Source organism: Marmota marmota, unplaced genomic scaffold, assembly GCF_001458135.2.
Source record: "Marmota marmota marmota unplaced genomic scaffold, marMar, whole genome shotgun sequence".
In the NCBI taxonomy this organism is placed as follows: Eukaryota; Metazoa; Chordata; class Mammalia; order Rodentia; family Sciuridae; genus Marmota; species Marmota marmota.
Genome location: NW_026000174.1, coordinates 16,693,693 through 16,707,408, shown reverse-complemented (window position 1 = coordinate 16,707,408; position 13,716 = coordinate 16,693,693). Strand labels below are relative to the sequence as shown.

Sequence of the window (13,716 nt, the reverse complement as noted above, 5' to 3'; positions counted from 1 at the left end):
CTAAGTTATATTTGGTCCCTCTTTTCTATGTCTTAAAGTTGAGTGACAAAGAGCAGAATAAGGATCTATCTTGGTGTCGGAGGTGAAAAGCCAGAAAAATGTTATCTGCATCATATATTGATAATTGGCTATGATTCTTTCTCCTCTTTCCAAGTTCAAGTGTTGAAAAATTGCCACCATCTTTGATCTCAAGTTTGTATGTCCTCGGATAAACTGGAATCCATTGGGGTTGGAAGACACTGGTTTAGGTGTGAGCACATGACCCAAATGAGTGGATCATTAATGGACCAAAGGAAAGAGTCACATAGTAAGAGCATCCTCCATGTAATCATATGGGGAAGAAACAATTCTGAGAAAATCAGAGGAGGATAGGGGGAAGTTTTTTAAATAGTTTTTTTTTTTTTCCTTCAGCAAGGGAACTCTTGAGATATTAGGTTAAAACTACAGGTCAGAAGCTAAAGAAAAAAAAAATCAAAAATATATTTTCTATGTTCAAATTGGTCCCTAATAAATACTAATAAAAATGTTGTCAGACAATCAGAATTATTCCATTAACATTCTTATTAGAAATTGAAAGCTTTGAAAGGATGCTCTTTATGACTTCATCTTAGAATTCCTGGGGTATAGGTTAAAAAAAAATCTATCTCATAGATCACTAAGATACCTTTGAAGTTGGCTGGAATGTTCACGATCTGAAGAGTTTAGTGTTCATGAACACTCACAAGTGTGTTCCAACACACAACAGATCAGCAAACCCCATATTCTCTTGCGCATTTTTTTGGTTCTCAGGCCATAGATGATAGGGTTCAAAGTGGGAGGAATGACCAAATACAAGTCTGCTAACAACACCTGAGTGTGCAGAGGGACTGAGTTCTGTCCTAACCAGGCTACATAAATGGATGCCATCCCAGGTAGATAGTACAAAGCCATGACCCCAACATGGGAGCCACATGTACTTAATGCCTTCCACTGAGCATTCTTTGAAGAGAGACCAAATACTGCCCTGAGAATCAGGATATAAGAGGCAGCAATTAAGACTACATCAGAGCCTACAATAATGGAAGAACCAATTAAACTGTAGAGACAGCTGGGCATGGGGTCAGCACATGCTGACTTGGCCACAGCCATGTGCTCACAATAGGAATGGGGAACCACATGGGAGCCACAAAAAGGTAGATGACTAATCATCCAACTCAATGGGGTCATGAATATGACAGCCCTGATGGTGATGGTCACACTCATCCCTAGCATCACTCTGGGTGTGAGAATGCTCTTGTAGTGTAGGGGCTTGCAGATGGCTACATAGCGGTCAAAAGCCATGGCCAGCAGCAGCCCTGTCTCCACAGCTGTGGCTGCATGGACAAAGTACATCTGAGTGAAACAGGCCTGGAAGCTGATGGAGCTGTGTCCTGAGGAGAAGATGCTCACCATCTTAGGGACCACAGAGGAGGCCATGATGATGTCCACAGCAGCCAGAACACATAGGAAGCAAAACATGGGCTCTCGTAGAGTGGAATCCATGCAAATTACCACCATGATGATGCTGTTTCCTACCAGGGCTGTGGTGTACATGGCACTCAGTGAGACAGCCAGCCAAAGGTGTGAAGACTGCAAGCCTGGAATGCCCACAAGGAAGAAGGTGGCAGGGGTTTCCATTGTGTGGTTGTAGTGTGGCCCCAGCATCACAGATGAGAATGCTTTCCTGTTAATATAGAAAGTGGGATAAGAAAAGATGTAGACCTATAAAATTTGTACCTGTCTGTAGCAATGATAAACCCTGTGACTATTGTCAGCTGGATGGTAATCTCAGGATCAGAAAACTGACATATGATAATGTTATCCTACTCCACTTTCTGTCCTCCTCAATGTTCGTCCCCTACTAATTTCTATTCATTGTTCAAAGATCAGCTCTTGGGATACCACCCTTGAGAAGTCATGTCTGTTCTCTCGCCATTCCATGTTCAGGTGAATTTAGGTACATTTCCTCTGGGCCTTACTGAAATCTCACATGCTGACCCCTATTTTCCCTAAACTGACAACTACAATTATCTACCTATGGTTATGTATGCATTCAAGTATGTAGGTCTTGCTGGTTACCTTATGCCAAATATGTAACCCTGAGCTGTGGTACAAAATACACTATTATAAGTATGTGTGTATTCTTATCATTTCCTCGGAATTAATAAATCCAAGAAGTTTTTCTTTCATCTCTTACGCTTAGGTACTAACAATCATTCTTGATCAACTTCTTAAAATCAAATGTTACATTTTGTGTCCTGTATAGAAACAAGGCAAAACCTCAACCAATCATTCTTGTGATTGAAGAAATTCATTAATGAATTCAGTCAAAATAAGATCACTAGAGAAAAACATGAATTTCCACAGGGGATAACAAAATGTCTGGAAATATTTATAACCCCTATTTTCCCTAAATTTAGCTTGGATACCTTCAAGGTAGTTTCAATTAATAGATTAAAAAACTAAAAAATAATTCCTTAGTACCAACTCATAGATGAACCCTCCCATAAGTTTTCTTGATTCTTCAATAAATTAACCAATTGATAATGATGAACTGCCAAATCATTCTGGACAACAAGATGCTATATGCTTTAGAGAGTAGGCAATGTTTATAGCAGCAAAATTCACAATAGCTAAGCTATGGAACCCACCTAGATGCCCTTCAACAGATGAATGGATAAAGAAATTGTGATATATATATATATATATATATATATACACTTAATAGACTATTACTCAGCCATAAAGAATAACAACTCTATGATCTATGACAAATGGATGGAACTGCGAAGTGAAATAAGCCAGTCCCCCAAAGCCACAGGTAGAATGTTTTCTCTGATATGTGGAAGCTAATCCAAAATAAGCTGGGGAGGGGGGAGAACAGAAAAAAGATTAGTGGAGAATAGACAAAGGGGAATAAAGGAAAGATAGAAGGTATGGGATTGGGAGAGATAGTGGAATGAATCTGACCCAAATGTCCTATATACCTATATGAAATATACCACAGCAAATCTCACCATTATGTACATCCACAAGACACTAATTTTAAAAAATACCTATAAGTAAATATCAGAAAGATTGGCAAATTAGAAGTAAGGGAACAGGGAGTGAGAGGAAGAGAAGAGAAGGGGAAGTACTGGGGACTGAATTAAAACAAATTATATTGCATGCTTTTATAATTATGTCAAAAAATTCTTTTTACTTATACATGATAGTAGAACCAATACAAATAAAATAAAATACCCAATAAAAGAAAGTAAGACATGTTTTACAGAAGATGCTATGTGCTAGCACCATGATAAGTGAACAATCCTTCCAAGGGCTCTTCTTCATTCAGTGGCATCACTCTGTCCTGGGAGATGTGGGCTGATCTTCTAGGAACCCTTATTCTACCTCTTAGATTGCAGCATAAAAATTATTTACATTTCTAATGGCCAACTCATAATGTGCTGTTGTACCTACATCATTCTTGAAGGAATGATTGAACCAGAAAAAGAGAAGGAATTAGAGCATTCTTCTAGAGTCATAGTCCCCAGACTGAAAACCATACTCTGTCATTTGCTAAACATTTGTCTAGGTCAAAATACATAAATAATCCAACCTTTAGATTGCCCCTTGGTAAGTTGGAGAGACTAGTTTCTCCATCAAAGAGATGTTTTGAGATTTATAGGAGATGCTATGTAAAAGTGCTTGGTACATAAGTGTTCAATAGATGGTAGCTAATAAAGCTGATATTATTTTCCCTACATAATCCTATAGGTCAGGGTCGCTCCAAATAGCATAAATAAATAACTAAGTGTGACTCAGGGTCAAATTAAAAAAGAAAACAAAACATATGCAAACCAACTCCACCTGAATTGGCTGAAGCTTTTCTCTTGTCCTCCCATGCTCTAGCACTGAAGATCTCTCACCCCTGAGTGGTTATATACAATAAGGTTCTTACGATCTAGATACCAATTATGTGGAGCTCATTCTGTTCCATTATGAGAATGTTACTCAAATTTAGGATATTTGTTTTGTTTGTTTGCATTTTCTTTCCATTGTTACTTCAATGAAAAGGTTTCTTCTATATTTACCTAGAACCCATCTCTAATAATAAAGTCTGAGTGGTTAACACCTTTACTGCCATATAACAAAATTGCTGAAATGAATTCATTAAAGGTGGAGTGGAAGTGGATATGATAGGCATCCTTTATCCAGGCAAATTGCTACTGTAACTGTTTCTACTGGCTGTGGGTATGGTTTGCCTAGCATATACAAGGCCCTGGGTTCAATCCTCAGATCCCAAAAATAAAATGAAATGAAGTAAAAATGGCTTTTCCTGTTGTTCTCAGATCATTCTATTTCCTAAGGAAAGGATGCATGATTTGATCACAGACTTGGATTTGAGGTTCTAATTGTGGACCAGACCAAATTGTAAGTACTTTTGGACTCCCACCTCAAACCTTTATTGCCCTATTATTAATCTCTCAAGGACTCAGCCCTGTGGGTCAGCACACCAATTGTTTTGACTTATCAGTAGTCATACAACCCAAGAACTGTTTCCTAGGATTCCAGGCAAGCTTCAATGAAGGAGGCTTATTAGCCAAGGCTCAGGACTAATCTGACATTAACTATCACTTCCTGTGTCTTTCCCTCAATGAAGGGTTTCCAGGTTGAGAAACTGCCATGTCCTTACCCTTGAATCCTGTTGCTACTTAATCCTTCCTATACTCTCTTCAGGGGCCTGGCCGCTCCCTGAACAGTTAGATAGATGGATGGAATTCTGGGATCACATTCTCATCTCCTGCAGTAGATATTTTCTCTGTTACCAGACATTAGACAACAATTCCCCTGGTTCTGCATTCTAACCATAGGGCATATACTTGCCTTCATTTTCCTCCTAAAGAGCTTATCAGTGACAACTCCATACCCAAGTGCCCTCAGCAGCCTGTGAGGAGTCCTCATGAGTTCCCTAAGTACACAAATATCTGAGAACCGATTCCACTCTGTTGTCTTCACTGAAACAAACAACTAAACAGCCACTAAAAGAAAAGGCCTATACATAAGAAATGATATATAATGGGACAGACACAATGGAATGATGGTCCTTGTGTCACAGATCATAAGAACCTTGCTGTGGGTAACCATAGGGTAAGATGTGTTTGGTGATAAATCAGAAGACAAGGGAAAGCTTATAAAGTAGGAGGTAAAAGTGGAAAAATGTCTGGGTATCCCTAAGCCTGCTACACATGGCCTGATGACACAAGTTTAGAGCTGAGCCTCACTGCCTGAACAGCTGGAGAAAAGCAGAGGATTCAGAATGCCTACTCCTCCATTCACCTTCGATCCAGGACATCCCCTCCAAGGCCCTGTGTAGATACTTTTCTTCTGATGGCAGCCTCAGTTTATTCCCTGCCCCATCCATTCTCTCTCCAGCCCTAGAGACTTCTAACTGGGCATATCTTTGATGATCTTCATAGGGTTTTTTTTTCCTTCATTTACTTTTCTTCTTAGTCAGCTATTCCAGAGGTCTACATATGATATTGCTCTCTTCAGAGAACAGGACATTGGTTTGTTCAGTTTCCTTTTTTAAAAATTTTATTGCACTCAATGTATTGCCCCTGAAAATTTACTTGCTAAGATCAACAATGATCTCCACAAAAATCTGTTACCTATCCACTGACTTCTTTTAGCATTCCCAAGTGCTCCCTTATATTTTGGTTAGCTCTTAGATTGAAGTATGCCATACATATTGTAAGATGCAGAAGTTAAAGATCAACAGCATAATAAATTTTATAATGTGAACTGGATTTGTGGTATATACCTGTGATTTCAGAGGCTTGAGAGGCTAAGGCAAGAGAATCACAAGTTCAAAGCCAGCCTCAGCAACCTAGCGAGGCCCTATGCAACTTAGCAAGAACCTGTCTCTAATTAAAACATAAAAAAAGTGCTGGGGATATATGTGCCTCAGTGGGTAAGCACCACTGGGTTCAATCCCTGATACCAAAATACATAAGTAAAATGATTTTAAAAAACTTTATAATGTGAACATACAAACATAGCCACATAGCCACTACCCAGGTCAAGATTCAAGCTTCCGGGTTGCTGAGGTCACACTTTCTAGCAAGCTTTGGACAACATCTCCTAAGTCAGATTTCCAGTCATGCTCCTACCTGTGTCTTCAATCCTACATAGACACCCACATGCAGACCCAGAGGGTCAATCAACATAAGCAACCAAAATAAGTCACTCAACAATAAGCAACCAAATCACAGGATATGTGAGGTTTTCACTCCCAGTTAAAGGATGGGAATCTCATAATTCAAAAATTTCTTAAAGGTAAAAATATTACATAACTCATTTGAAAGGAGCCTTTCTTTTTACGATAGCCCTGTGGACTCAGAGTACCTCTCCTCTCCAACTAAAAAATGCTCCCAGTCGGTTTAAACTTGATTGCATTTCTCATAACTCTTCTTGATCCTGAAAGTTGCTTTTCCACCTCAATTTTGAACTTACCCCATCTCCTCTCTGCTTTCAACCAAAGTTGTCTTATGTTCCTGTTTCCTATCCCACCTCCTCCATCTGCCCATCATTTCCAGAAGAATCTCTTGGTATCAGCAGCAGCCTCCAGGCTGGACAGTAGTCTATGGTTGTGTCGAGGACATGAATCCTCATTTCCAGGGTGACCCTGGCCTTGACATTCCATCAACCCAACCCTGGTGTCCACTGGTTAGATATCCACATCCCTGGAGTTTTCTCTATTCAACTTTCTCTGGTGACCTATGCCTGAGAGTCCACATTCCTTTCACCCAACAGGAGGATTTATACAGGACCCTTTAGGAGGAGCAGTTAGAACCCAGGGGATCAAAGATAACAATGTATACACATGGTTACTATTGTCCTTTTCAAAGACCTCTGGCTGGGAGCCTCCATTCTCTGTTAGACAATTTATCACCTGTCATTTCCCATGGGCACCCATCTTCCTTTGGTTTCTGCCTAGCAGTCAAACTGTGTAACTTCTCCAGAGACTAGATTTTCTCTCTGCTCTGCCCCTGGAGTTTTTAAGAATGCAGGAGGAGTTAGATTGTTAGTGTCTAAGATGTCTTTATTTTTTCAAGCCTCCAGAGGATATCTAACCATTACACTAAGTGTGTAGAGTTTTCTACAAGGAATTTCCCAGAAGGAAAGCAAAAGGTCCAAGATTGGTTAGATCTGTGAAAGCCCACCAGGAACCCCTTCAGATGCTTTCCAAAAGATCTCATTCAATTTTCACAACCCTCTGATATAGCTGTCAATACATCTGCATGTTCTAACAAATACTGGTACATAGAGTTTGAATCTTATTAGCTATGGTGAACTTCTATCAATCATAATGCATTTCACTTTTTTGTATACTCACATTCCTAATTGCTACTGTAAACATTAGTATGCAAAAAAAAAAAAATAAGTCTAGGAGCACCTCATATCAATTCCTTGGATATATACCTTGAAGTGAGATAGCAGCATCATACAAAAGTCCCTTGTTTTATTAATTAATTAATTAATATAAATTAGGTATATATGACAACAGAATGTCATATATTTATATGACAACAGAATGCACTTTGATTCATTGCACACAAATGAAGCACAACTTTTCATTTCTCTGTTTGTACACAATGTAGCATCGCACCATATGTGCAGTCATACATGTACTTAGGGTAATGTCCATCTCATTCCACAGTCTTTCCTGACCCCATGCCCCCTCTCCACCCGTCCCTCCCCTTTGCCCAAAGTTCCTCCATTTATCTCATCCCCCCACCCCATTATAGATCAGCAGTCACTTATCAGAAAGAATTTTTGGCCTTTGGGTTTTGGGGGATTCACATACTTCACTTAGCATGATATTCTCCAACTCCGTCCATTTACCTGCTGATACCATAATTTTATTCTTTTAGTGTTGAATAACAGTCGATTGTGTTTATATACCACAGTTTCTTTACCCATTCATCTAATGAAGGGCATCTAGGTTGCTTCCACAGTTTAGCTGTTGTGAACTGAGCTGCTCTAAACATTGATGTGGCTGTATTACTATAGTATGCTGATTTTAAGTCCTTTGGGTATAGAGTCAGGGGTGGGTGGGATACCTGGGTCAAATGATGGTTCCATTCCAAGTTTTCTAAGGAATCTCCATACTGCTTTCTAGAGTGGTTGTGACCAATTTTCAGTTCCACCAGCAGTGTATGAGTGTGCTTTTTCCCTACATCCTCGCCAACCCTTACTGATGTTTATATTCATGATAACTGCCATTCTGACTGGCACAAGAGGAAATCTTAGAGAAATGCAAATCAAAACTACTCTAATTACTAGAGATGTTGAACACTTTTTCATATATTTGTTGATCAATTGTATATCTTCTTCTAAGAAGTGTCTGTTCAGCTCCTTAGCCCATTTATTAATTCGGTTGTGGGGGTTTTTTTGTTTTTGTTTTGTGTGTGTGTATGTGTGTGTGTGTTGAGGAAAATCCATATTCTTTATCAGTGGTTACATAATTTTACACCTAAAAATCAACAATTCACAAGGAATTTAGTTTCTCCACATCCTGGCCAACAGTATTACTCTATTTTGTTTTGATTTTGATAGTTGTCACCCTAATGAGTATGAAGTATTATCTCAATATTGTTTTGATTTTTAATTCTCTGTTGATCAGTGTTTAAAGCTTCTTTGCATATGTTAGTTGGTCATTTCCATACCACCTTTAGAGAATTGTAAAGTCCTTTGTCCAAATTTTAATTGGTGTATTAGACTTTTGTTGAGTTGTAGAAGTATTTTACTTACTGGACAGGTGAGCCTTATAAAATATAAGATCAGGAAATATTTTCTTCTGTTCTGTAAGTGGCCTTTACTCTGTTGTGTCCTTTGTTACATAAAATGACTTACACTTTATGTAATGCCATTTGTCTATTTTTCTTCCTGTCACCTCTTAGTTTTCCAGTGTAGGTGTTTCTAATATTCTATCTTCAATGTGCCTTATGAAATTTTAAGTTCCATTACTCACTTATCAAAATATAATTCATCATGTAATCCCAAGATATTATTTTGACTAATTAAATTTACATTAAGTTTGATCAATTATTTTTATAACTTATGCTTTTTAACCATTTCACTTCTGAAGCTTTGAGTTTCTTGTGTGAAAATATTATCTATAAGTGTTTAAGACATATTATTAATTCATTCTCTTGTGCTGCTATTTTCACTTTTGTCAGGTTCTCAAGAGGTTGATGCCTACTCTGCTAGGCATTCAAAAGTAGAAAACATTCTTGGTAAATAAACAAGTCTTTTTTAATGTTCCTTATATTTTGGTGCTCAATTATTTTCTAATAAAAATGGGAACAGAATTAAAAAAAAGTTCAAAGTTAGCAAAAGGTATGGATGCTAAGTAGTTAATCAGAAGATATATTTCAAAGTTATATTAATACTACTTTATACGGGATCTAGAAATATCATTCAAACATGGAATTAGGAATGTGTTGGGGATGTTTTTATGTATATACAGTGTGTCAGATGTTGTGTTATCTCTTTTTCATCATCATCTCATTAAATCTTCAGCACTCTCTAGGAGTTAACAGTTTCCAGCAGTGGAAAGCGACCCTTAAGATTTCAGAGAACACTCATAGCAATGCAGTTTCTCCTTGTACTTTTAATTTGGGCACTATCAGAAAGTTATGTTCTATTAAGATTTTTCAAATGTGCCCTCATCAAATATATGTGTCTCTTACAAATAAGATCTTTTCTTTTTAATTTTATTGATTCTTCTTAGTTATACATGATAGTAGAATCCATTTTAATAAAATTATACAAGCATAGGATATATCTTATTCTAATTAGAACCCAACTTGTGCAGGCAGGCATGATGGTGGGGTTCACTTAGGTAGTTTCATGTGTATATAGAATAAGTTGAATATAATTTTCCTATCTTTCCTATTCCCTTCCTCCTTCTCCTCCTCCCTCCTTTCATTCCCTTTGTCTCATCTACAGAATAGTCTTCTTCCTGTTCCTCCTTTATTGTGGTTTAACTTCGACATATCAGTGAAAATATTTGGCCTTTGGTTTTGGGGGATTGGCTTATATCGCTTAGAATGATATTTTCCAGATCATCCATTTACTGGCAAATGTCACAAAGTCATTCTTCTTTATGTTTGAGTAATATTCCACTGCATATATATATCCCACAATTTTTTTATCCATTCATCTGTTGATAGGCATGTAGGTTGGTTCCATAGCTTAGCTATTGGGAATTGTGCTGCTATAAGACATCAGTGTGGCTCTTCTTCGGTAGTAGGCTGATTTTAATTTTTTAATTTATGCCAAGGAGTGGGATAACTGGGTCAAATGATGGTTCCATTCCTAGTTTTGGGGAGAAATCTCCATACTGCTTTCCAGAGTGGCTGCATCAATTTGCTGTCCCACCAGCAAAATATGAGTGTTCCCTTTTCTCCACATTCTCACCAACATTGGTTGTTATGTCTTCTTTTTTCTTTTTGAATTTTTTTAATTGTAGATAAAAACACATAAATAAAATAAAGGTATTGTATCTATGTGGTGCTGATGATCAAACCTAGTGCCTCACCTGTGCTGGGTAAGTTCTCTACCACTGAGCTAGAACTCCAGCCCTTACTTGTATTCTTGATAATTGCCATTCTGACTGGAGTGAGATAGAATCTCAATGTAGTTTTAATTTGCATTTCTCTGATTGCTAGAGGTGTTGAACATTTTTTCATATATTTGTTGATCTATCATTTTTCTTATTTGAGAAATGTCTATTCAATTCTTTGCCCATTTATTGATTGGATTATTTGGGGGGTTTTTTCGGTGTTAAGTTTTTTGAGTTCTTTGTATATCCTGGAAATTAATGCCCTATCTAAAATCGCATACAAAAACACATTAAAAAGACTCTGCAGCCAGGTATGGTGGCGCATGCCTGTAATACTAGCAGCTTGGGATGCTGAGGGAGGAAAATCATGAGTTTAAAGTCAGCCTCATCAAATTAGTGAGGGCCTAAGCAACTCAGCTAAACCCTGGCCATAAACAAAATATAAAAAATGAGCTAGGGATGTGGCTCAGTGATTAAGTGCCCCTGGGTTCAATATTCAGTACCAAAAAAAAGATACAGCACCACAATCAAGTGGGTTTCATCCCAGGGATGCATGGTTGGTTCAACATATAAAAATGAATAAATGTAGAACATCATATAAACACACTTAAAGACAGGAACCACATGACTATTTCAACTGATGCAGAAAAAACATTTGACAAAATACAACATCCATTCATGTTTAGAACAATGGAATAACTAGAGATAGAATAAGCATACCTCAACATTGTAGAAGCTATGTGACAAACCCACTGCCAACATTATTCCAAATGGAGAAAAACTGAAAACATTCCCTCTAAAACAAGAATAAAACAAGAATGCCCTTTTTCACCACTTCTATTCAACATAGTCCTTGAAACTCTAGTCAGAGTAATTAGGCAATAGAAAGAAATTAAAGGGGTACAAATAGGGAAAGAATAACTCAAACTAACTTTGTTTGCAAGGGTATGATTCTATATTTAGAAGACCAAAAATCTCCACCAAAAAACTCCCAGAACTCATAATTCATCAAAGCTCTTTTTCTTTTAATATTGAGTACACAGTTTAAGACTTTCTTAAAGGAGAATATAGAATGAAATAAAAGCAAAAACAAATAGTGACATTTCAGTTTCTTTTTCTATATGGATGTCAATTAATCTTTTCATCCCAGAAAGATCCTGAGAGGTTCCCATCAAAACAAAGCCCTCGCTTATATTTTATCCCTCTCTTCTGTCCTTAAACCAGACAAGGACTAGAAAGAAAAATGAAGTATGCCCTAAACCAAAAATCACATTGACATGGCTACCATTGTTTAAGAACAAAATGTTGAAAGTCAGCACACTAAATTCAGTGTACTGACAAAAGTCTGAAAGGATGTAGAGCTCTTACAGAAGTTAATAACAGAGGTGTACCTTGGTGTCCAAAGTGAACTGGAACCAGAGAACAGCAAAATAAACATTCTTTGCATCCTATACTGGTAATTGGATGTTCTTCCTATGGTTCAGATTTCTTTTTCCAAGTTTCTATGTTGAAGAATTGCCACCATTTTTTATCTCAAGATTATAACCCTCAGATAAACCAGAATTCACTCAGACTAGAAAGGGACTCCTCTCTGCATGTGAACACATGACCCAAGTTAGGGCCAGAGAGTAACAGCTTCTTCCATATAACATGAAGGCTGAAACAATTCTAAGAAAATGAGACAGGTTTGGGGGTCTTCTAGGTATAGAATCATATCATCAGCAAATAATGCTAATTTAAGTTCTTCTTTTCCTATACATATCCTTTAATTTCTTTCGTCTATCTAATTGCTCTGGCCAGTGTTTCAAGAACTATGTTAAATAAAAGTGGTGAAAGAGAGCATCCCTGTCTTGTTCCAGTTTTTAGAGGGAAGGCCTTTAACTTTTCTCCATTTAGAATGATGTTGGCCTGAGGCTTAGCACAGATAGCCTTTATGATGTTGAGATATGTTCCTCTTATTCTAGTTTTTCTAGTGTTTTGAACATGAAAGAGTGCTATATTTTGTCAAATGAGGGAAAGGGAAATGGAAAGGGATTATCAAGGATGGTGGAATGTGATAGACATCATCATCCAAAGTACATGTATGAAGACATGAATTGGGTTCAACATACTTTATATATGACCAGAGATATGAAAAATTGTGCTGCATACATGTAATAAGAATTGTAATACATTACACTTTTATTTTAAAAAAATTTTTAAATACTATTAAAAAAGAAAAAGAAAATGAGATAGGTGTTGATGGAAGAGTGCAAAAAAGTTGTTTTCTTCAGCAGAAAGACTCACAGGATATTAGGTTGGAAATATTGAACAGGAAATAAAGGAACAAAAATACCAAATCTATATTCTCTGTATAACCCTATCTAAACAGGTGTCAGAAATGAGAATCATTTCATTGTCATTCCTTTTATGTTTTTATTAGCACATTACAGTTATACATATGTTGGGGTTCATTTTGACATAATAATATATGCATGGAACATGACTTGCTCCATTTCAGTCCCTAGTACTTCCTTATCATTCCCTCTTCCTTCCCTTTGTATCCCTTATTCTAATCCTCTTATATACCTTTGAGGATCATGGTATCCCCCATTTTTGTCCTCATTTTGGTCTAGCTTCTCTACATAAGAGGAAACCTTTGACCTTTGACTTCCCAAATCTGACTTATTTCACTTAGCAAGATATACTCCAGTTTCATCCATTTACAAGCAAATGCCATAATTTCATTCTTCTTTATGGCTGAGTAAAACTCCATTATGGATCTATCACATGCTATCTTTATCCCATTCATCTATTGACTGGAACCTGGGCTGGATCCATAAATCAGCAATATTGAATTCACAATGATCTAAAAATAATTAAGTACTTGGAATAAATCTCACCAAGGAGGTGAAAGATCTTTACAATGAAAACGTAAAACACTGAACGAAGAAATTGAAGAAGACCTTAGAAAATAGAAAGACCTCCCATGTTCTTGGATAGGCAGATTCATATTGTCAAAATGACCATACTACCAAAAGCATTATACATTATACATCAATGCAATCCCCATCAAGATTTCAATGACAGTCTTCCCAGAACTA

At 37.2% G+C, this 13,716-nt stretch overlaps 1 protein-coding gene across 1 annotated transcript; it reads right to left on the bottom strand.

The window, feature by feature from the left end:
* Positions 1–708: 708 nt before the first annotated feature.
* On the bottom strand, positions 709–1,704 carry LOC107160596 (olfactory receptor 52I1-like). Its single transcript, XM_015507269.2, has one exon. The coding sequence runs from the start codon at positions 1,681–1,683 to the stop codon at positions 709–711; it is 975 nt and encodes a 324-aa protein (XP_015362755.1). The 5' UTR covers positions 1,684–1,704.
* Positions 1,705–13,716: the final 12,012 nt, after the last annotated feature.

Bases quoted from the DNA above. Each gene is read 5' to 3' on its own strand.
- LOC107160596 (XM_015507269.2), bottom strand. From the start codon at position 1,683: ATGCTGGGGCCACACTACAACCACACAATGGAAACCCCTGCCACCTTC.